Raw genomic sequence first — 23986 nt, forward strand, 5'->3', positions numbered from 1 at the left:
ACATGGAGGCAGGAGCAGCTCCCACATGGACACCCACATCAGTGCCCGCCTCTCCCGCTGGTGCTCGCTGTGCTGTCCCCAGAGCTGGGGGTACGGCAGCCACAGGCAGAGCCAGCAGAGCCGGCAGCCAGGAGAGCCAAGCGTGTCCTGGGGGCATCAGAACAGCATCGCCAGCCGGGCAAGGGAGGGGATTGTCCCACTCTGCTCTGGAGCCACCGCACCTCGAGCCCTGCACGTAGTTTTGGTCACCACAATATAAGAAAGACATTAAGCTATTAGAGTGTCCAAAGGAGGGCACAAAGATGGTGAAGGGTCTGAAGGAGGAGCCATACGAGAAGCTGCCTCATTCCGCTGTTTCAGCCTGGAGGAGACTCAGGGGGGCCTCATCATCCCCGTGAAGGGAAGCAGATGGCGACGTGAGGGGCAGATAGGGATCTCTTCTCTGTGCTGAGCGGTGACGGGACTCGAGGGAATGAAGCTGCGTCAGGAGGGGTTGAGGTTGGATACTATAATAAAAAATTCTTCACTGAAAGAGTGATTGGGCAGTGGAATCCTCTGTCCAGGGAGATGGTGGAGTCACCGTCCCTGGATGTGTTTAAAAAAAAAACTGGACGTGGCACTCAGAGCCATGGTTTAGTCGGATGAGGAGGTGTTCGGTCATAGGTTGGAGTCGATGATCTCAAAGGTCTTTTCCAACCTAGTTCATTCTGTAATTTTATGAAAAGGTTCTTCACCTAGAGGGTGTTTGAGTACTGCACCAGGCTCTCCGGGGATGTGGTCACAGCACCAAGCCTGACAGCGCCCAAGAAGTCTTTGGACAGTGCTTTCAGGTGCATAGTGAGATTTCTGGGGTGTCTGTGCAGGGACAGGAGTTGAACTCGAAGACACTCGTGCATCCCTTCCAAACGAAGACATTCTGCGATTCCGCGAAGGGCGGCTGACTGCTCCGCGGTCAGGGCCGCCAGCGCAGCCCCGCCAGGCAGGAGCCGCCCGCAGCCGCCGCGCCCCCTGCCCCTCACCCGGCGCCGGCCCCGCGCCTGCGCGGCCTCGTGGCGGCGCCTGCGCGCTGGGGCGCGGGGCAGGCGCCGCCGCTTTCGGAGCGTGTGCGGGCGCGGAGCGGCTGCGGCACCGCCGAGTTCGCGCCTCTGCGGGCACCGGGCGCTCCCGGCTCCTCCCGCCGGCACGCCGAGGCAGCACCAGGCTGCCCGGAAAGGGTGGGCGGGTAGGCAGTTGGGTAGGTAGGTACGTACGTAGGTAAGAAGGAAGGTAGGCAGGCAGGCAGGCAGACAGGCAGGCGAGTAGTCGGCTGGGTCCCACTGCCTCCTCATCGTCATGGCCGGCTCGGAGCACCGGGAGGACGGGGAGACGCCGCTGCCCATCGAGGATTCGGAGCTGGCGCTGGCCGGCATCAACATGCTGCTGAACAACGGCTTCCGCGAGTCCGACCAGCTCTTTAAGAAATACAGGTCAGTGCCGCTGCCCAGGCCCCTTCCCGCGGCGCGGCTCCCTCGGCCCCGCGGGCGGAGGGCAGCGGGCGGCGGGGCCGTGGGGCCGCAGGGGGCCCTGGCGCGGGCAGCCTCGCCCTGCCCGGCTCACGGAACGGGAGGGGTCCGTGCTGCCGGTCACTGCCTCAGTTAGCGCTCTCATGGGGGAGCAACACGCGTGTTTCACAGAATCACAGAATAGGTCAGGTTGGAAGTGGCCGCAGTGGGTCATCTGGTCCAAGCACCCAGCTCAAGTAGGGTCATCCTAGAGCACATGGCATAAGATTGTCTCTCGGACCGTTCTTGAGTATCTCCAGTGAGGGAGACTCCACAAGCTCTCTGAGCAATCTGTTCCCATGCAGGGTCACCCACACAGTGAAGAAACTCCTCCTCATGTTCAGGTGGAACTTCCTGTGCATCAGTTTCTGTCTTTGCCCCTTGTCCTACTGCTGGGAACTACCGAGGAGAGCCTGGCTCCATCCTCTTGACACCCTCCTTTTGGATGTTTATACACATTGATGAGGTCTCCTCTCAGTCATCCCTTCCGGGGCTGAAAAGGCCCAACTCCCTCAGGCTTTCCTCGTAAGAGAGATGTTCCAGTCCCCCAGTCATCCTCATTGCCCTGTGCTGGACCAGCTTCAGGAGCTCCATTGTTTTTTTGTAGTCAGGAAGCTAGAGCTGGCACTTCAGATGTGACTTCACCGGGGCTGAGGGGCAGGATCACATCCTTCAACCTCTGCACTGCTCTCCCTAATGCATGCCAGGATTCTGTTGGCCTTCTTGGCCACAAGGTTGGTGTATGGTGTGCTGTGGTGGGGGTGTCTGGCGTCCTGTGAAGGGGTGGAGAAAGGCTGAGCAAAGGTCCCTCGGTAGCACTGTCTGCATTTGGCTGTTGTGTATGTGTAAATACACACGTGTGGCTGGAGATGTGTCCTGGGGGGTTTTCGCTCTGGTGCTCGGATGTGGTCTGATGTGGTCTTCAGCATTCAAAATGGATAGCAACGAAAGGTCTGTGAGTGCTGCTGTGATTATCTTTGAGCTGTAAGATTATGTTCATAATCCCCACATACATCATATCTAGGTTTCTCTGTTAAGTAGGCGTCTGCTAGGAATGGCATTATTGCAACTGTGTAAGTCAAGCTTAAAGAAAAGGTTGCCTCTATCTGTCCTTGCTTCTTTTCTTAGGACTAATGTCTTCCACTCAAGCTTGAGCTGCTGTAATTGTGCATACATTCTAAATAATTAATATGCACTGTAATGCTGTTGTCTGTATGATTTAAAAAGACTTTGGTTGACTTAAAATAGAACTTCATAGTGATGGTGTACTTACATATTTAAATCTTGTTTACAGAAAGGATGGCTGGAAGAGGAGTGCAGGGAGTAAGAACATTAAGAACATTCCCCTTGATAACAACAACAGAATAACACTTTATTGCATACCTGCAACAGGTTACTAGTAAATGTGTCATTTTGTCCCTAGTATGTACTGCTATGTAACACAAAGTACTATTGTGTAGAACTAACTGGAATATTGCAGGTGGCAAGCAAGGTCCAATTCTGCATTCCTCACATGCATAAGCATGAAGTCCAAGCCGTAACCCAGCACTGCCAAGACCACCACTAAACCTTGTCTGTAATTTTTTATGTCATGTGAAGTTGTACCCTATGAGTTACTTCTTAAGTATTTCTTTCTTTTGAAGTCCTCAGTTCTGTGTATCTAAGGAACCTGTTGGTTTTGGTTACATTCTTTTGTGTTGTGTAATTTTTTTAAGGTTCCAGTTAAGGAACACTCAGTGTGGTTTCCTCACCTCTACTTTCACTTTTGCTGTGCCATTACTTTCTCTCAATAGTGTGAATCTGGAAGTAGTCTGGGAATTCTAAATATGTGATGCTCCTTACATTTTAAAGTATTACTAGGGAGTAGAATTGTTAAGATTCCTGTTCTCAAAATGCAGTTTAATCCTCCCTTGAAAGGGTGCATAAAGATTTCTGCTGCAAACTCTTCTCTTGGTTATCTAGAAGGTTTTATTACTAAAGAGATCTTAAATGCAGAAACTTGCCAATCTTTTTTCCAGGTGCAGGATTTTCAGTGTTTGATTTTATCAAGAAGTGCCTCTGAGTTTAGTGTACTTTTTGATCAAGGCTTTTAAATGTCCCCTGCAAGGAGTAAATAGGAATTCCTTCATAAGATTAATAGTTTATGGCTCATAAATTCCTGATTACTGTCTTGGGCTGGAGATTTTCAGAGTAATTTAAAAACTTTTTCCTTCATCCCAAAATTTGTAGCAGGTTTCTTCTTGCTGTGAACTAATATGCCCTTACTGCATTGCAAATTAATTCTATGTTGAAAATTTGGATTTCCCATAGGAGAGAAGATGCAGCAAAGATGCTTCAGCTTCTGAATTGTGGAGATATGTGCAGTGAGGGCCAGTTGTTTTTCCCAACAGTTTTTGGTTCTGTACTTGTCTTGAATGTGCTCTTTTTGCAAGGACTTAAGCAGTGCTATTGTAAGTCTGTTTGCATGCAGTCTTAATGAATGTGGTTTTGTAGGTGTGTGCTTGGAATTATGAAATAGAACCCATCCTAAATGGGCCTGGTAAGCCAAATGAGGAGGATTTAGAAGCTCTCCATATTTTAATATCTATGTTTGTGGTATTAGAGGTCAGAGATGTCTGGTAGCATGCAACTTTTTAAACTTGATATGAGTGTGTGTTTTTTGTATTTTTAGTGACCTTTCTTGTAGAAAGTATTAATTCTAAACTACTGCCTATGCAGGTAGTTTAGCTCTGTTTGAGAAGCTTAACAGTTATTAATGAATTGCAGAAGTGAAGAATGGAGATACTCAGCAAAACTTCTGTTTAAGTAGCCACATCACTTAAACTACTTAAAGTCATTTATTAGAAACTGCTGGTTTTGATTCTGCTTTTTGTTACTTCAATTTTTAATTAATTTTCCACCTAAAAGATCTTGTGAAGAATTCAAATGAATGCTTCTGTCTCTATGGGACAGTAGACAACCTTGTCTCTAAAACAGGCAGTATGTATTTTTCTTTGCACTTCTGCCTTTTTGCATCTTCCAGAAAGTATTGAGTATTGAACTGGAGTATTCTGTTTCCTCTTGTAGCTTTGTAGATTTCTAAGCATATAAGAAAGAAGCTGTCAAAAGAAAGCTGACTGCCGAGCCTAAAATCAGTTATGTTTGAAAGCTGGTCATAATGCAGTCCTTGAGGAAACCACAGTTCGAATTGCAGCTGTGTTTGATGGGCATGTCCACACCAGTAAAGTCTTGCCTATGAAGAGTGGTGGTACTTTGAAATTATGTGCCACAGAGCCTTTATTTCTGTATTGGACATGGGAGAGTGGTATTTTGTCTTTGGTGGTTACAACTCATATATATATCTACAGAGATTTGAAGAAGATGAATATTCAGTTGTGTGCCAGATACAACATGTAGTTTGAACTGCTACACTATCACACTAAAGCACTTAATGATTTGTCAGGTGTTGTTTGGGAGTATTTGTGTTATAAATTATACTTGAGGGAAGATAGTAGGGTTTGAAAAATCATCTACATGTAGCATCTATGTCTGCATATGCTTTTTCATGAGTTTATTTTTTTTAGAAGTCCAGATGCTCTACCTGCTAGTGGTGATAACATTGTGAACATGAACCAAACGGTGGATGTGGACGTGGTATTTTCATAGATCTTTACTAGACAGCACCACTGTCCTTAGTGCTTGTACCATATTAGGTTCCCTCAGTGCTAACTCGTATTTGAAGCTGTCAGATATCAATATTTGTATGTAGCTTGAACAATGCTGACTCTGTCCTAGTTCTCATCAGTTTAAACTTTTGAGTATCTGTGGAAGCTGCAACAGGGATGGAGGTTAACCAAGGACATAGACAGTGAAGATGGGACCCTCAGGCAGCTGGATGGTACTGTTTTGGTTAAGCACCCTGACACTAGCAAGAAAGCTCAACCGGAGTATTCTTTTTCCGCTTGTAGCTTTGTGGATTTCTAGACATATAAAAAGGAAAGAAACTGTCAAAATAACTTATTTTTTTGCTGATTCTTCACTTCTTAAGAGCATTTGCAATTCAAAAGTGATTTAAAAACTTCCTCCGGCTAAGAGAAGAGAAGACTGTATTAAATAAAGCCAGGAGTTTTCACTAAGTGTTGACTCACAATGTAAATTGTCAAATTATAGAGTATCCTGAGTCAGAAGAGATGCATCAGGATCAATGGGTTCAACTCCTGACCCTGCACAGGACAACACCAAGAGCAATCCCATGTGCCTATGATCATTGCCCAAAATGCTTCTTGAACTCTTGTCAGGCTTGGTGCTGTGACCACTTCCCTGAGGAGCCTGTTCCAGTGCTCAAGCACCCTCTGGGTGAAAAACCTTTTCCTATATCTAACCTAAACCACCCCTGACACAGCTTTGTGTCATTTCCTTGAGTCCTGTCACTGGTCGTGAGCGAGAAGAAATCGGTGTCTGTCCCTCGTCTTCCCCTCAAGAGGAAGTTGTAGGCTGTAGTGAGGTCTCTGTCTCCCCCAGTCTGGAGAAGCTAAGAGACCTCAGCCACTCTTCATATGGCTTCCTCCCAAGGCCCTTCACCACCTTTGTGGCCCTCCTTTGGATGCTCTCTGATGGCTTTATGTCTTGCTTATGTTGTGGTGCCTAAAACTGCACAGAACATGAGCTAAGGCTGTCTCAGTGCAGAGCAGACAATTGGATCCTTTGACTGGATGACAGCTGTGTGCCTGATGTACCCCAGGACACATGGTTGACCCTCCTGGCTGCCAGGGCATAAATCATGAGATCAGAGCTATTATCTCACAAGAAATCCAACAGTCTTCTGTTTCCTACAAAATAAACATTTGACTCTGTATGAACAACTCTAACATCTGAGAAGGCTTGGTAAAGTTTCCAACTTCCATCTTAATGGAAAGAGAAATGGTACAAGATGACAAGTAAAACCTATATAGTAAGGTCATAGCCACAGCAGAAACCAAAGATTATATAGAAAAATGTGACTAGAAGACAAAATGTGTAAAGATTTAAAGAATCCAGTGTAGAAAAACATGATGTTCAGCCTGCTAGGGTAAAGCAGAAAACATGGAGGACTGGAAGCTGGTGCAAATGGGAAAAAAGCTTACTATGCTTGTTTAAAAAACCTGAAATTATTTAAAAGTTGATGTATGACATTATGTGTATTAACAGACACACAAGCTTAGTAATGGACCAGAAGTCCAATCTGAATAGGAATTTGAACCTCATATTACCAACTTAAAATGCTGTCTGTGGCTCAAAATACTTTTGACTCAAATGCAAGTTGAGGCAAGGTGACATTAAGCCAGCATTGATTGTTAGGTAGATTATGACCCATGTATGGGCTGTCTAACCACTGCTGAAATTTTTGCTTATATACCTCAGCAAAGGAACCTTAAGAGCAAAACTGAAGTGGTTTAGTAGATGCTGCAGTAGCTTCTCTAAAGATAAGGCCAGCAGAGTGGGAGCTGACGTCAGTCAATTGGGCGAAGGGTGATAGCATCTGGATTGGCAGCGTGAGAATAAATCGTGAGTGCCCTGCTAGCAACCCTGTGTGCTTTTGTTTGTTACAGCCATAGGCAGAGGAGCAGCTGCTAGATGGATGTATAAAAAGAGGAGTTATTTGTAGGGGAAGTGATTTTTAGTAGCAGTATTCTAAATGTGTACCCCAGCGAGGTGAGATTTTATTGCTCAGTGCTAGGCAGAGTAATAGTAATAAAGATGCACATAAAACCAGCGTCAGTTTTCAGGCTATTTGAACAGATTAGAAATATTTTAAGCATTCTGCAGTTTAAATCTTCCAAGAGCTGGGTATGCAGAGGTGTTCACCTTGAGTGTGACACTTAGTTTTGTAGCCTTCATGGCAGAGACAGGTGATATTGCCAGAGGAGGTAGTAGAAAGTGTAGAGGGAGGTTGAGAGATCTGTTTGTCATATGGAGCAGTTACTGGTGGCTAGAAGTCAAGGGAAGGGAAGATGAATGAAAGCTAAACTAAAATCTGGGTTTATAACTCAGAGGTTAGAAGTCAGATTGGAGATGGCAGAAGAGGTGTGATAGTAAGCAGATCTTATTGAATTAATTCTGTGAAAGATGCAAATGCTTTAAAGACTTTTTACTCATGTTAGTGCACCCACTCTGATCTACTGTTTCTGGTAAAATATTTCAGGCTGTTGTGATAGGATAGATAGGTTTTTGTTTTAATCTACTTCAGGATTTCCAAGATGTTACAGAAGTTGCATGATGTCAGTTAAGCTGCTGTTGTTGGTTGTGGAAAGTGATTTTGGTCAGATTGGAAAAAAAGGTTTTGCTTAAGTCCCCTATTATTACAGATTTAGAGAGTGCAATTGGAGTTAGTACAAATCTGCTGACATGTTACAACTAGCTCGTCTCTCACCTTTGTAACTAGTTTTCAAATTAAAGATGCAATTGAAAATTCTTCTTCTAATCTCTAGTGTTTTGATGTTGTGTGTCTAAAGTTCACAGCCTGAAGTTAAAGCAAAACATCTCCTGTTAATTTACAGGACAAAACAAATCAGATAAAAACTGGATAGAGCAGGGCCACAGAATTATTTTTATATTCCTGAATTTCTCTTTTGATTGAGTATTTCTAGTAAAAATAGAAATGTATGCTAAGGGTTCATTTAACAAAACAAAGTTGGGCTGATTATGAAATGTAAACTAAACCTAGACCTGATATTTGCAGTTCTCAATGTGATTTAATACTGTAATGCTTCCATCACACTTTTATTGCCATGGGTATTTCATATTCCAGTATTGGATGAAAGGTGTACATATGTGGGTTTGTCATGTTTGTAGTCTCACAAACACTTCTAGAAGACATTTTAGAATAATCTGTGATGGAATAATGGCCAAAGGATTTGTATGTTGTTGCAGTAAATTCCTTACCTTCCTATTTACATATTCTTCTGCCTTGTTTTAAAATATTCACTTCCTGTTTCTATATTTATCTTTGAACTTAGATGAATTATGCCATTTTACTTTATTCTCCCACTTTGTGGACAAAATTAATTTGTGTTGTTTCAACCTGAGCATCACTCTCAGCGTGATGACTGGAATTCTTGATGGACTGTGGTCCTAGCAATGACTAGAAGTGTTGGCAAGTTAATTACATTACTCTAAATTTAAACCTGAACTAGACTGTAGTAGCTTTAGAAGCTGATGTGAAGAAATGAAATACTGTCTTGGAAATAGCTGTAGGAAAAAAAAAGACATTTTTTTTGTTTGTTTGTTTCTTCTAATGTGCTTCAGTTCTGATGTATTTTTTGTTGTGAAACTGGGCTGTATTATCTCAGCATTATTAAACCAAGGCTTAAAACCCCTGAATGTTGTCATCATTGTGTGAAAATGGGGCATAGCAAATGCCTTTTTTCTGAAAGTGAGTTAATACCTTAAATAAGTGCTATGAAATGAGATAAATCTCAGGATTTTTAAGGAGAAGCAATGTCTTGTGTAATGTTAGTTTATATGTCTGGAAGAAAGTTCTACTTCAGTGCTCTTAAGTTTTTTACTTAAGTTTAGTTACACATGCCAACTTTATTGATATGTAGGAACTTTTACTGTGGTATCTTGCAGTAATGGTGTTAATAACATTTATAAAAAAAGATACGTTCTGAGTCCTGGTTTCCTAGGTGAAGTGAAAACTATGTTTTACCAAATATGTCTGGAGACTGATTTTTGTTTTTCCTTTTATCTTTGAAGATAATTAAAAGTTTTGAGATTTTTCTTTACTTAATGGAGGTTATTGCTTTCAAAGTCATGAGGACAACTTGGGTAGTGCAGTGTCCTGGTGTTAATTTGTATTTGGTTCCATGGCTCCTGTCAGCGTTGGTGTGGCCCTCGGTTTGCTGTTATTATCTTCTCCAAGTGCTGCCTCAATTTTTTCTTTCTTAACAACTTTAGGGTTTTTTTTCTTTCTTAACAACTTTAGGGGTTTTTTTTATTTCTTAACAGCTTTAGCGTTGTCTGTCAAAAAGGATGAAGCTTCATGTCTGAGGCTGAAGGTCACTTACAAGGAGCTTGGGCTTTTTGTGGGATTGTGTTTTTCTCCAAAACCTACTGTCATCATTAGTCACACCTCAGTTTTTACTGGGACAGTACTGTGCCATTTCAAACTTTTCCTAGCTCTCAAGGGAAATATAACCTTAAACTGTTGAAGAATTTATCAGTCAACATAATATTCACAGAGACTGAGCACATAACATGGTTGTTGTTTTAAAATTGTATTTGAAACGCTGAAATTACCTTACTAAATGATCTTCCATAAAGCTGCAATTATAGTCTCTACCCAGTGACTATGTAGGAATGTGCTAGAAGTGTTCCTTATTTTCTTTAGTGATGACACAAATTCTGTGTGGGGGACTCCTACAGTAAAGTTTTGATGTTTTGATTGCCAAACTCCGTGGTCTCAACAGAAGCATCTCCCAGACACAGGATAATATTATGCATCGTGTTTCCTTGCTTCAGGGTCCTTTTGTGCTGCAGCCCATATGTGCTGTAATGGCAATGCTTTTTATAGATTGAGTGACTGAAAGTTAAAAAGAACTGATCTGTGACATTTACCTCATGTATTATAGCTACTGATAATTTCAGAATGGAATAATGATGTGGCTCTTGAATTTTTTGTTGTTTCATCTTTGATCATGGGGATGAATTTGGAACAGAAGCAGCAGTGAGTGTCAAGAGTGCAAGTGTGGAAGCAGTTTTGAAAGGTCATTTGAAAAAGTTAAGTATGTACTTGGGGAAAGAAACTCAGCAGTACTCAGACTTGGGCAAATTTTCATTGCTTCAGTTTATTTTGTATTCTTTAAAGACCAGTTGGCGCTCAACTGTAGTTAGCTGTCTCAATTTTTAACATTTTAACATTTTTAACTCCCCATAGCTGCTTGTGTTCTGTGTATGTAGGTCGGAGGAAGCATGGAAATGAAACATTTGCTTTATTTCTGAGTTTCTTTGAAATGTGATGTAAATGCAGCTTCATACTTATAGACATAAAAATTATCTTTGTGCTGATCTGTTCTGCAGTTTTAGATCATTTGTGTGTTGATAATGCAGGTGTGACCTTGAAATGTGTAATGAAGGTTGTGCTGGGAGTATGGTGTTAGGACTGGCTGCTGAATGGTCCCATGCTCCTCATGAGTTGAAAAAGGGATTATGGGGGAGCCCTGTGCCCTCTGCAGCAAGAGTTGATGCTGGAAGTGCCAGCTGCAGCAAGTGCAGTTTGTGTGGCTGATTGCTGCTGCCCTGTGTAACACAGCTGCTGGGAGAGCACAGTCCAGGTACTGAGAAGCAGAGACATTTGCTGGCAGCTATTCTTTGTTGCCTGCTGACAAAGGAGGAAGTACCCAACCTATTTTTCCTTTGCAAAAAATAATGGAAAAAATGTGACAAGTTGCATTGCTCTTACATTTAGGTGTATATACAGAATTGAGCAGTGTATATAAAAAGGGAACATTTTTCCTGTTAGAACATGCTTTGTTTATCTTCCCTGTTTTTCTTTCTCATTATTCTTGTTCATGTTCTTGCTTTTAGATATTTATGCTAAATCAAAAGTGAGAAAAGATGTGTGGGGGGGAAACATTGTGGACTGCTGCTTTTTTAAAAAAAAAAAAACAAACACCAAACTCTACTCTTGTATGATAGGGTTCACTAGTGGAAATTTGTGTTTAGCAATATACTTCTTTCTCCCTGTTTTTCAAGTACCTCTGCTATTTTAAAACTCTACTTTAATATAATGGTTGTAGAATAAAGTTAAAAACAAATTAGATGCTTTACTATAGCAATATATGTTTCTGTAGCCTAAATTATACTTAAATCCTCTAAGTCTATGCTTTTATATGATCTGGCAGTCCATCACTGAACAATGTGAATCAGTGGTACCATTCCTCACTTTTTTTTTTTTTTCAAAGTGCCTTCTATGTGGCATTACTGTAGCATCATGAAACCTCTCTGATGTATTACCATGGTTTTGATTGCCTGAATTTTTTCATCTAACTGTGATTTCACCCTTTGGGAATAGCCCTGCGAACACAATAGGTTGAAACCCCTAAAGATACAAATTCTGAGCTTGAAACAAAACAGCTACAAAACCATAGACTTTTAAGAACCTTGTATTGCCACAACTTCATTATGTAGTAGTTACATTTTTTTGGTGGGTAGGTTAACTTGAATTCATAGCAACTGATGGAAATGGGTCTCTCTTTATAGAACCAGTTAACATTTGTCTTCTAGGACAAAATTGTAGTGATGGATCACAAGAGGAGAGTAGAACTGGCAAATTTTCAATTTTTTGTAGCTTATTCTTTTGACCTGAACTGAATGTATTTTGATGGCAGTGGTTTCTCTTAAAATATCTGTATCCTAATACCCAAAAAATTATTTTTAAAGATAAATTCAATGTAGTAAAAGTTTTTGGTTTTCTGTTTCCATTATGTTTTGCAGATATCTTTGTAACTTGATACAAAACACTCACCAAGATTTATTTACAAACATACAGGCTAAACCCAAGGAATTCAATATGGATCTTTATTACAGGAAATATGTACAAATATAGTAACTATTTTTTGTTTCCTTTACAGGAACCATAGCCCATTAATGAGTTTTGGAGCCAGTTTTGTCAGTTTTTTGGTGAGTAGATGAGACCACAGAGTATACATCTCTTGGGGTTCATGGCTGCATGTGCATGCTTGTGTTCATAATACTCTATTTTTTTTTTCCTTTTTTGAGACTAATTTTTTCCAAGTTTTTAGATTAAACATAGCTAGAGAACAAGGCATTATGCTGTGTAAAGCTTGTTTACTCATGTGGTTTAAATATAAAGGTTATGCGATTCAGCTTCTTAAATGTATTAAATATTTATGTGTTCCATTAACAGAGCCATAATAAAAAGGTCTCTTAAGTGAGCAGTAGAGTTATTTATTTATTTATTTATTTATTTATTTATTTATTTGATTAAAATAAAACTTGTGAATGCCTGTTTTTCTGGTAACTTTTGCTGTTGAAGATTTCTCCATCCATACTTCTGGGTGGAAGTTGTTAATTCAAACCATTCACATTGCTTCCATTTTGGATGGATGAGACCTGAGAATACTGATTGACTAAAAAGTTATAATGAGTGAGTTAGGTTTGTTAAATGCTTTTTTTTAATATAACATACTAGAAATTATAATGCCATGTATAAAAACTGAGCAGATGTATTAGGAAGTGTTTGGGTCATGTTTTTTAGGCTATCCTTATTCTGACTTTGTTTCATCTTAGATCTCACCAGAAATTATCTATGGTAATACTCTTTTGAAAGACAGAATTTATTATAATATGCCAGAAATACATGATTTGTGAATGAAATAAGTATGAATTCTCTCTAGTATGCAATATGGAAAAATAAACTGGTTAGGAAACCTCCTGGGGCGTATGCTTCCTTTTAAGTTGGTGGAGGAGATAAAGGAAAGAGAGAATCTCTCAGACTTGCTTATCTGAATTGATGTGCTGAACCAGTGCAACTTCACAGTGCAGCATCAGAGGATCTTGAAAGTATCTTGCTTAGCTGCTGTTCTAAATATAGCAGCAGCACTTGGTGTGCCTGTGTCATTCAGAGCTTTTGTTTAATAAGATCCAAGAAAAGAAGTTACTTGTCCTGAAATTTTTTTTCAGTTGATTCAGCAGTAGTTGGAATCAGATGTGGTTTCTTTTTCTTTCGCTTATGGAGGGACTGTGGCTATTATTTTGAAGAATTTAATAGCTGCTTGTTGTTACTGGGTTTGAATGCCTGTTATTTATATGAATTAATAAAAACAGATACCTGCACAGATGCAAATCATGCCTTACATAACAAAAATTGAAAATTAATGTATAGGAATTTTTCTTCTGCTTAAAGTAATCTGACAGTGCATTCAGTTTGAGTGTATATGAAGGTCTAAGATGGAGCTTAGTATTTAGTGTGTTCTGAGTTGTCTTGAAATTTTGGTAAAGATCTCAATTTTCTAGTTTGGTGTTTCTGTGTTAGAAGTATTTGCACTGATATGTGTTATACTGATATATGATATACTTCTTTTATTGTCCAGTTTTTATGAAAATTTGAATTGTCCCACAGCTTGTGTAGAAATTAAAGTATTTGTAGTTTTTATCATTGAAATGTACTTGGTTTTTGATAGAATGCCATGATGACATTTGAAGAGGAGAAAATGCAACTGGCATGTGATGACTTAAAGGCTACAGAGAAACTTTGTGAAAGTGAAGAAGCTGGAGTTATAGAAACAATCAAGAATAAAATTAAAAAGAACGTAAGAGCAAATTTGTGTATTGAATAAATTTTTCTGGAAAATTAATTTCTGTCCTCTTTATATCTTGAAAAGATGATTTTTGGTATGTGAAGAGCAGTAGAGAATAATAATAAATTTGGAAATTCAGTCAAATGTTTTACTTGAATTTCTTAATTGTTCTAAAATACTTCGTCTCAGGTGAGTAAAGTGTCAGGTTGTGTTGATGTTAGTAGTTGTTTTCTGAACACACAATATTTGTGACCTACTAAAATTATTTTAGGAAGCTTATAGCCTGTCTAATTCAGGCTAACTTTAATTCATCCATGCTCTAGTAATGTTCAAAAGTTGTGACGTAGGGGCTACAGATTGCAGTGAGCCAGGCATATTCCTAGGGAATTTTCCTTCCTTTTTTAGATTTTTCATTCTAAATAATAAAAGAAGAATAAAGCATGGAGATTCAGAACAAGTTAAAGTAGTTGTGTAGAAGCATTCAGTAAGCAACCTGCCCAGTGCGACACAGCAGAAAAGGAAGCCATTTCTCTTCAGTGTTTAGTTTGCTTGGTAAAAAGTGTTGGACCTGTCGCAGTTAACGCTCTGCTCTTACGAGGCACTGTATTTACCCTGCCCCTTGTCAAACACCCTTTTCTGTGCTCTTCCTGTCTAATATCTGTTAATTGCATTTCTTAGGCATTTAGTACGATTAAATGAGATTTAAATCTGTTCTGACAATTTGTAGAACTTGGGAAAAATAACTAGCAGTATATGTGTAGGATTTTGCTTGATAATCTAAGAAATTTTAGCATAGTTTTGAACTTCAAAATGCTGAGTTATTTTAGTACTAATACTACTGCTTGCAGTTAATTTTGGATTTTCTAATTTCTCAGATTTAGACAAATATATTGTGTATTATAGTCGTTAATATTTTTCTGTGCTCTGTGTTTGTATATCCCAAACAGGTTGATGGACGAAAATCTACACTGTCCATGATAGATCGTCTACAGAGACAAATAATAGTAGCAGACTGTCAAGTCTACTTGGCTGTGCTCTCATTTGTAAAACAAGAGTTATCAGGTATGTTTGTAAAACAAGAGTTATCAGGTATGCTGTGACTTTCATGTTTAGATATATTTTAGCATGTCTTTTTTCTAAAATTTGTTCATAAAATCATATGACTTTCAGTAAAAAATGTTTTGTAAGAATTTCCATTTGAACCATTCCAAGATTGGTACACTTACAGAGGTATTCCACCTTTATGTAGGTAGTGGTGAAAAATTAGATGGATTGCTACAAATTAGGACTTTTTCTCTTTTTCTGTCCTAATAATCATATTCAGTTCGTTCTCCATAGACAAGTTTGCGTGTTACTGTAGAGGTGTTGGAGGAGCTGGGATGGAGATGGGGTGTGCTTTGTGGCCTGCAAGATAAAAGGGGCTGTTAAATCTGGGACACTGGGAAAATCCTGATGTTCCATATGTATTCTGTTCATGACAATTCTGGGAGGTGACAAAGTGCCAATGAAAGCAATTTTAAATGAGTGTGCTGAACATGGAACTGCTGAATCAGTTCTTACTCCCTGGTCACTGGAGTGTGTCCTTGCATGCCAAAGAGGGTAATCCTGTCGTGTTGAATACAAACCCTTCCTTTCAACTATAGAGCTATTTCTGATGTTTTCTTGTATTTCTGCATCTCTTGCACAATCTTAAAGCATGCTGTTATCTGTAACTTTATAGAAACTGTGGTCAAGGTCATACAGAAAGTGTGAACCTGTCTCAGGTTCCTACCAAATCGATGAAGACCAAGAGATGGCAGACAGAGCAAACTCTGCTGATGAGCTGAAAGGAAATGGGGAAACAACATCCAGATTATTTAAAATAACACTTCAGATTTTCAGTCAAGGATGTAATACTTTCTGTGATGTGCAAACTTGTTTTATTCCAAGCTATCAAGATAAGTTTTATTCCAAGACATTAATAATATGTATGATTCTTGTTAGCAGAAATCCAGGGGGTATTTCTGTCTACTTTGTATGTTGTACTGCAGAAGGATTTTGTTGCTATTTTTGATGCAGTTCTGGGTTTTTGTTTGTGGTGATTATTTTTTCCCTCCCTCTTGAAGCTTTTTAACCTTGTTCAGTATGTATTCTGCAGCTGCATAACTGGGTTGGATGCTGTAACTGAAGGTGGTGTCTGTTCCCTTTCTCTTGTCTACAGCTCAGAGAACTGAAGTGGGTAGCAGAGAATTACAGAGCATATAGTACATTTGCATTATTCTACTGAGCAAAAAATATACCTGAAATCTTTAAAGTTCTGAGAAGCTAAGTGCTACCTCAGTGACTGCTAGTTACTAACATTGCTGAGCTGTTGGATCCATTATTTTGTGTTTTAAAGTATATTATCTTTCTTGTATATTTATGTACCTAGATTCTTTGCTTTTATTGTATTTCTGCACAGAAACAGCAAGCAGATTATTGAAATTAGTGTAATTTCACCAAAAAACCCCAGGAGACAAATATTTCTGATCAGTGGATGGGTGAAAAATTCCTTGTGTTTTTCTTTCTGGAACAGTTTGACAAGAAGCATATGATGCCACGCAAGTTGGTTTCTCATATGCTTAACACATTTTATATTTTCTTTTCCACCCTCAGAGATGTATTAGAAATACTTCCATCACAAAGTTGTTGGCAGACCAAATGACATTAACTTCCTCTGGCAATACTGAACTACCTTTTCTTGGTATTTACCACTGCTGTCATGGGTCTGACTACTTCCATGTTGGGAAATCAACTCGGTGATTGGACTTGATTTAATTTTTATGTCTAAAAAGTCCGAAATTCCTTGCTAGAATGTTTTATATTGCTATACTAATATCATATCAATTATGGTTATGCTGTGTTATGTTAGTCAACAGTTTAATGACAGCACACCAATGGAAGTAAAGTGTAAAACTGTGCTTTTTTTTTCACCATACCACATCTTTTCCATTTCTTGTTTACATTGGAACCCAGTGGTTAGCTATGGACAGAATCACTATCTGTAGGACAAGTATAATGTGGGGTTTTTTTGCTACCTGTGTGCCGCATTGCTGTGCATAGTTGTGTGAGCATTCATCTTGTGGTGAACCACATAAATTTTAAAGTACTCTGTGCAGCCAAAAAGTGACCTAATTGCTTAAAATTGGAGTGATGTTAGTTTTGTAATGGAACTGAATCAAGGAGGGAGGTTAATTTTTATTCTAATGCTTTAATACTCATCTCAAGAGAGAGGATTAATTTTTTTTTTAATACTTCCAAGTTCACGTTGACAGAACACTTCTGTCATAACTGAGAATACAAATTTTACAGTTTTTCTCAGTACAGTTTTTTAAGACTATCAAACTAGCTTCTTGCCCTCTTCATATAAAAAGAATCCAAAAAGAGACATTATAGTCAGTAATGTTACTTTCTCTAGAAATGTTGGGCTTTTTTTGGGTGGGTTTTTGTCCAAGGCATCAAAAGCTTTTATAGAGTTGCTTGGTATTAATAGCATCTTGCTTTTCTTTGACACACCCCACCTGTTATGGTCTAATTCTGGCATTAGTTATAACACTGTTCTTCACAAATCTGTCTGTATTTGTTTAGAACACTGCTGCTATAATCATGTTTTTATTTTATTTTTAGTTAGTCTTTGTCACTGCAGTTCCTAACTTTCAGGGCTCTGTCACAGCCAAAATACTGGTGTCTGTTTTTACAGCTAATGTGTGCAAGGATGTTCTCAATTTATTTTATGTTCAACACTTATTATTATGAAAGGACATGCTTATGATTGCTTTGTGAACAGACAAATTAAACGTTTTCATCTTTTGATGTCAGGCCTTTCTGTACCCTGTTATAAAGATCACAGACTGAGAATGCTGTCATTCTCAAACAAGAATGCTCAAGACCAAATTTCTAAGGAAATTCAGGTACCTACATGGCTTTGAGGAAATTGAGGAAGTTAGGCAACTGAAAAATACTTTAAAATCATGTGTGGGTTTTTTTGTGTGTTTTCTTTTTTATCCCCCCTAAATTGTAGGGCACTGAGTTCATGCAAAGGGCAGGGAAGTGATAATGCTGAAAACCTTACTGTCTAATCCAAAGGAAATGCTTTTCTTGGTATTTTCCCATCAACTGTGTTTTAACACAATTTGGGCTTAAGAGAGGAGGTGTAATCTCTTCTGAGTTTTGCTTCCCTCTGTTTGCTAGGCAGCTGTTCCACCTGCAGCCTGTAGTGGAGCAAAATCCAGCACTAAGTTCTTTGATTTCTCCCTTTCTGTCTGATGGCTGTGCTGCCACATCGCTGACCAGAGGTGTCTTGTGTTGTGTGCTGCTGTAAAGTCTGTGGTTGTACAGTTCATAGTCCCCACTATGCCAGACCTCTCTGAGGGAACAGCAGTTACTACAAAATCATCTATACACTAAATTGTTGCAAATAGAGAGAACATCTTGGGCTTGGAAAATAGCATTTACTACTTAGGATGTTCTGCTTCCGAAATACGTCCTTGAAGTATTTATTTTCTTCCTTGATTTTTTTTTTTTAGCTTACATAAAAGGTGGGTGGATACTCCGAAAAGCCTGGAAAATTTACAATAAGTGCTATACGGACATTAATACACTTCAGGAAATATATCAGAAGAAAACAACTCAGGAATCCTTGACTTCTGATGCTGCAAATGATAATCATATTGCTGCAGAAGGTGTAACGGAGGATTCGCTAAACAGACTGAAAGGTGCTGTTAGCTTTGGATATGGACTTTTTCATCTTTGCATATCCATGGTGCCCCCAAACCTGCTCAAAATCATCAACCTGCTGGGTTTTCCTGGAGACCGGCTACAGGGGCTTTCCTCACTGATGTATGCAAGTGAAAGTAAGGACATGAAGGCCCCTTTAGCTACGTGAGTAGCTATATTGAAATGCTTTGGTAGATAACTTAGTACTAAAAGTAAGTAACCGGGAAAAAGTCAGAACCAAAACGTCATGTTGCTTTAAAGGAAACAACAGCAGGTAAAATAAAGTGGTGGTTTGTTGTTAAGCATACCATGGTTTATAGTAAATTCATAACTTACTGATCTCTGCTGTTAATTATTTATGTCGATTTGGGGTTTGGGTCAGTATTTTGCTGTGTTCTTCAGTACCTGCAGTTCTAATGTCCTGTAATTTAAATGCATGCACAGTAAATAAAAGCTCCCCCTGAAGTTGCATTCTCTGCTGGGAAGAGCATACTACTTAGTATGAGTCGCTGGTCTCATTTAGCCATTTTTTCTTACTATAACACAAAACATTTTTAATTGTTTTAAGTTTTTGGTTTTGGTTTTAACATCTCATTAGAATGAGATGTTCCTTATAGTATTTTAGGGGAATATTTTTTGTTTACTCTTTTTTCCCAAGACTTCATCTATGCTCAGATCTTTTCAAGAGCTGAAGGATTGGCCAGACCCGATTTAAACTGCCCTCATAAGTCACTTTATTATTCCATTATCTGCAAATATCTTCAAATTAATACTTTTATTACTGGACCTACTGCAGGTACCATCAGGTGTCAATTTTGAAGCACTGACAGTGGAGCTAAAGTCTCTTCTGCTTCAGATGAAGAAGTGGGATTCTGTTTGTTTCAGAAGTTTTAGGATTAAATATTCCTGTTCATCTTTCTCCTTTCTGGGGGAGAAAATTATATATTTGGGGAATGTTTCCTCTTTCACATAGTCTTTGAAATTTTTGTGCTCTGCCTTTGTTTCCAGGAAGATGTAGATCATGTAAATATCTACCCTTCTGAACACAGGATGTATTTCTTTTTCACATTGATTTCAAGAGTGTCTGCTGGTGTGTGTTCAGGGTTTTCTGTTGATTTTTGTCAGGGCTTTTTTTGTTGTTTGATTTTGGGGTTTTTTTGTTTGGTTTGGGTTTTTTTGTTTGTTTGGCTTATTTTTTGTTTCTCTCTCCAGTGAAGAGTTAGTTTTCAAAGTTCTATTGTGGGTTTTTCTTTTCTAAAATCTACTGAGTTCTAAAGGCTCAACTGCTTTGACGCTATGAGCTCAATTGTTACTTTGTCTTTGGGTAACGTGCACTGAATTGTATGTTCAGGTGCAATTTAGGAGTACTTTGATGTATGGCATTAGTACTGGATTTAAAATATAAAGCCAGTTTGTATAATACAAGATTCATACCAATCTTGGTGTTCCAGATGAATTTAAAAATTTGTCTGTGTAGAATGTTTTCCTTAAATTTCTGTTTACAAGCTGTAATCCTTTTTACTCTTACATTTATTTTAGACTAGCTCTGTTGTGGTACCACACAGTTGTTCGTCCCTTTTTTGCCCTTGATGGCAGCGATAACAAGGCGGGATTGAAGGAGGCAAAAGAAATTCTTGCCAAAAAAGAATCTGCTTATCCAAATTCTTCTCTGTTCATGTTCTTCAAGGGAAGGATACAACGATTAGAGGTATTGCACAATTTCATCCTTTAGACTGATTTTTCCTCCTGATCATTTCTTACGTTTTTCTGATGTGAATGAACTGTGCAAGCTTCAGCAGATTGTGACTAAAGATACATGTACATGGAAAGATAAGAAAGATCGGATTAAGTCCTTCCTAGTTTCAAGTTCACATGCAAAACTTACTCTTCCACTAGATCTATCTGAATTAATGACATTTTGAAATTCTTTTTCAGCTACTTGATACTTCTGCAACTCTGTGCTAAAAGGAAGTGCATTTGGCCACTCGAATTTCTTGAGCTATTTCAGTTTTGCTTGTCAAGCTAAAATTGAGTATTATCTGCTGAGTACTTAGTATTTAGCTTCCTCTTTGTTTTATGCATTGTTCATATACGGCTAATTCTCTGCAGTAGTGTCCCTTAAATAGCTACTTTGCTTTTCAGAGGTCACACCAGGATGTTTTGTGTTACTAAGGATGAGCTCTGACCTGAGCAGAAATGTATTCACCGAAAATGTATTTGTGAATGCTATTGCAAAGCCTTATCCAAGCACTGCAGCAGACTTGTGGATTTTTGCCGAATTATTCCTTAAAAATCTGTTTGAAGTACTGCTCAACTCCTAGCTGCTACTTTTATCAGACCAGAATATTTTCTGAGCAATTACATGAACCAGAAAACCTAACACAAAAGCAGAAGCCCAGAATGTTCAAACCCTTCATGTCAACATTATAATTACAAGAGCTAATTAATATGTTGATATTGGTGGTCATTCTTTGCTAGATTTGCTGTTAAGGCTTTCAGATATAGCTCAGTATTTTCAGAGAGGTAGTAACAGAACAGAGGAACGGGCTCCAGTGCCCTTTCAGGTTTGCAGACGTACTCCTTGATGGGATTTGAATGTTGTTTTTCTTTTTTTTGCTGTCTTTTTGAAAGCAGTGATGTATTTTGGGAATTACATTGTCACAGGCAAGTTGCTGTTGCCTGAGTAGGAAAGACCTTAGTGGGTTTTATTCATTTATGTGCCTGTTCCATTCTTATGGTAAAAATCAAATTTGTTGGGAATAACTACACAATTAATACATACTTGTTATTTTAATGTAACAAGGAATAAAATTCAAATGATTCTTCTGACTTTCGGGACAAGTTATGGTAAAAGTCTAAATAGAAGTTGTTAGTAAATTGAGTATGTGTGTAAAGAAAGAGGATATATTTGGGATAAGTGTCAATTTTGTGTAGTCAGTCCCTTTCTGGAGAACTGCAATATTTCAAAGGAGAGTTGTTTAAATGTAATCTTGCTGCATTATTCAATGCACAAATACTGTATGGAGATAGTGAAGTTTAGATCCAAGTCAATGGAGACAGTGTGGCCATTTTAACTAAGTTAGTTAGCTCAGGCAGGCAGAATGCTGTGCATTATGCTGTGTAGCCATGCCCTTAGTCAGCAGAAAGCTTTTTGGTTGCTGCCAGGAATTAAAATGTCCCTGTGCTGTTCGTGTGTGTGTTTTCGTGAGAGCTTTTCCATTCAACAACCTCTTCCCCCTCCCCCCATCATTTCTTTGTTCCAAGTGATGCTCTCACAGAGGTTTTGCTGTATCCAAATGTTCTGGTTGAAGTGTCTTGGGCTCTTCTGGATTTTGGTAGGGCTTTTCCAGCTTAACTTGCTTAAATACTGTTGGCATAATAGCGAAGGAAGGAATGTGACTGGTGGCAATGGCATGGGGAACCGCACTGGATTTCTGCCCAACACAGTGTGGTTACATGTGTCCTGAATCTGGGCACTGGTCTTACAGCATCCATTACCTATTAGTGTGTCCAGCCAGGCCAGGGCAGCGATTGTCCCCCTGTGAGGGGACACTGGTCAGGCTGCACCTCTGAGTAGTGTCCAGTCCTGGACCACTCAATTCAAGACAGACATTGAGGCTGTTGGCGTGTCCAGAGCTGGGCAGCACAACTGGTGAAGGGTCTGGAGCACGAGTCCTCTGAGGAGCAGCTGAGGGAGCTGGGGTTGTTTAGTCTGAAGAAGAGGATGCTACTTACCACTCTCTACAATTGCCTGAAAGGAGGGTGTAGCCAGCTGGGGATTGGCCTCTTCTCCCTGGCAGTGAGCCATGGATGAGGGACATAGCCTGAAGCTGAGCTAGAGGAGGCTCAGTTTGGACATCAGGAGTAATTTATTCACAGAAAGTGTTGTTGAGCATTGTAACAGACTGTACAGGGAGGTGGTGGGATCGTGTTCCCTGAGGTATTCCAGAAATGACTGGATGTGGTTCTTAGGGCTGTGGTTTAGTTGACAGGGTGGTGACTGGTTAAAGGTTGAACTGATCTTGGAGATCTCTTTCAACCTAAACAATCCTGTGATTCTGCACCAGAAGTGCACAGACATTCTCACATTACAGATTAATATGCTGAGTTGTAATTTCCTCCTCATATCCAATGTGGGTGAGGAGAGCTCCTGCACAGCTTAGGAAGTGCTTATTTGACCTTCCTTGAAACTGCTATTGCACAGGTAGATTCAAATTCTTTCCAGTGGATATGGGATATTATTCCAGGTGGCTTACCAGAATTGTGTTTTAACCTATATTCCCTTAAAAGCATACCTTGAGCTGAAGATTATATACTTTAGAGTCTTTCTTTTACACCTATCATCTTGTAACAGTTCTGTGACAGAGTATAATAGTACAGATAGATAAAAGGCCCCATAGATGTTACTCAGAAGACCTTGTGTGCTCCATTTATGGTTGTAGGGTTTGTGTTAGAGCCTGCTAGCACTCAGTCCACCAAATTTTTTTTCCTTTGATCCTGCATACATTTTATTGTGGCCTTCAGCTGATGGTATATTCAGCTTCCATCAGGAAGTCTTCATACTGTATGTATGTGTCTTTTCTGTGGAGAAGAAAACAGTAAGGAGAATAGTTCAACCCGTGGACACTCGGAGACAGGGAAACTGTTCAAAAGGCAGGAGCAGTAATTCAGGACTGGACAGTGAGACACAAATCTGACAAAGGAGGAAATTACCAAGGAAGGCAGTCCGAGAGAAAGCACAGTCTCTGTGAAACCTTCCTGTCTATAAAAAAACAAATGAACTGAACATTATTCACCATGGGACTGGCATAATGCTTTGTGCCTCAAAAAGCATAAATGGATATTAGTCAGTAAAACCCTTAGCAGGCTTCAGTTTTCAAAGAAGTAGCCTTACAGGTGCAATAAATGTGGGGCAGATTCTGTCAGCTTTTTTTCCCCAGATCCACATTTTCAAAAAAAAAAGTTTTTAGAGGCTATTGAATTGAGCGAGTTAAGGGAAAGAAAAGGAGGATAATCTGGGAAGATGGGAATGAAAGTGTACCAGAAAGTTAAAGGTTGCACTGCTGGGCTGTTTTCTTTCCAAAGAGAAGGTTAAGAGACTATGTATTAGAAGTAGCATTTTTACTGACTTTTGCGTAATTCACTAAGACTGCTTTTATGGACATTTCTGTGCTTGATTTGTGATTATATGGTATGTATTCCAGTCTCAAAGTATTTCTTTGTGAAGGTCTGACAATCTCAGTCTTTGAAATAACTTTCCTTTAAAGCTGGCAGTGATATTTCATGTAAGCTAAACTACTGCAGACAAGAATTATGTTTTACACTTAGGCCTAAAAGGTATATAAAAATATAGTTGGTATAATGGCTGAAACCCGCTGGTCTGAAATACGGTGTTTTTGTCTGTGGATGTTTCTTATTACTGTGAAAGTAAAA

At 39.4% G+C, this 23986-nt stretch overlaps 1 protein-coding gene across 2 annotated transcripts in view; it reads left to right on the forward strand.

Moving 5' to 3' along the window:
• Positions 1 to 1121: 1121 nt before the first annotated feature.
• Positions 1122 to 23986, forward strand: part of TTC39C (tetratricopeptide repeat domain 39C) — a 37172-nt gene continuing 14307 nt past the window's right edge. The window contains exons 1-6 of one of the 2 annotated variants that reach the window (XM_033083092.1): positions 1122 to 1466; positions 12131 to 12179; positions 13703 to 13831; positions 14767 to 14881; positions 18364 to 18718; positions 20093 to 20261. In XM_033083092.1, coding sequence (XP_032938983.1) covers positions 1333 to 1466; positions 12131 to 12179; positions 13703 to 13831; positions 14767 to 14881; positions 18364 to 18718; positions 20093 to 20261 — 951 coding nt within the window. In that variant the 5' untranslated portion in view covers positions 1122 to 1332. The other variant, XM_033083170.1, reaches the window with a different exon arrangement.

The sequence above is a fragment of the Catharus ustulatus genome, chromosome 1, assembly GCF_009819885.2.
Source record: "Catharus ustulatus isolate bCatUst1 chromosome 1, bCatUst1.pri.v2, whole genome shotgun sequence".
NCBI lineage: Eukaryota > Metazoa > Chordata > Aves > Passeriformes > Turdidae > Catharus > Catharus ustulatus.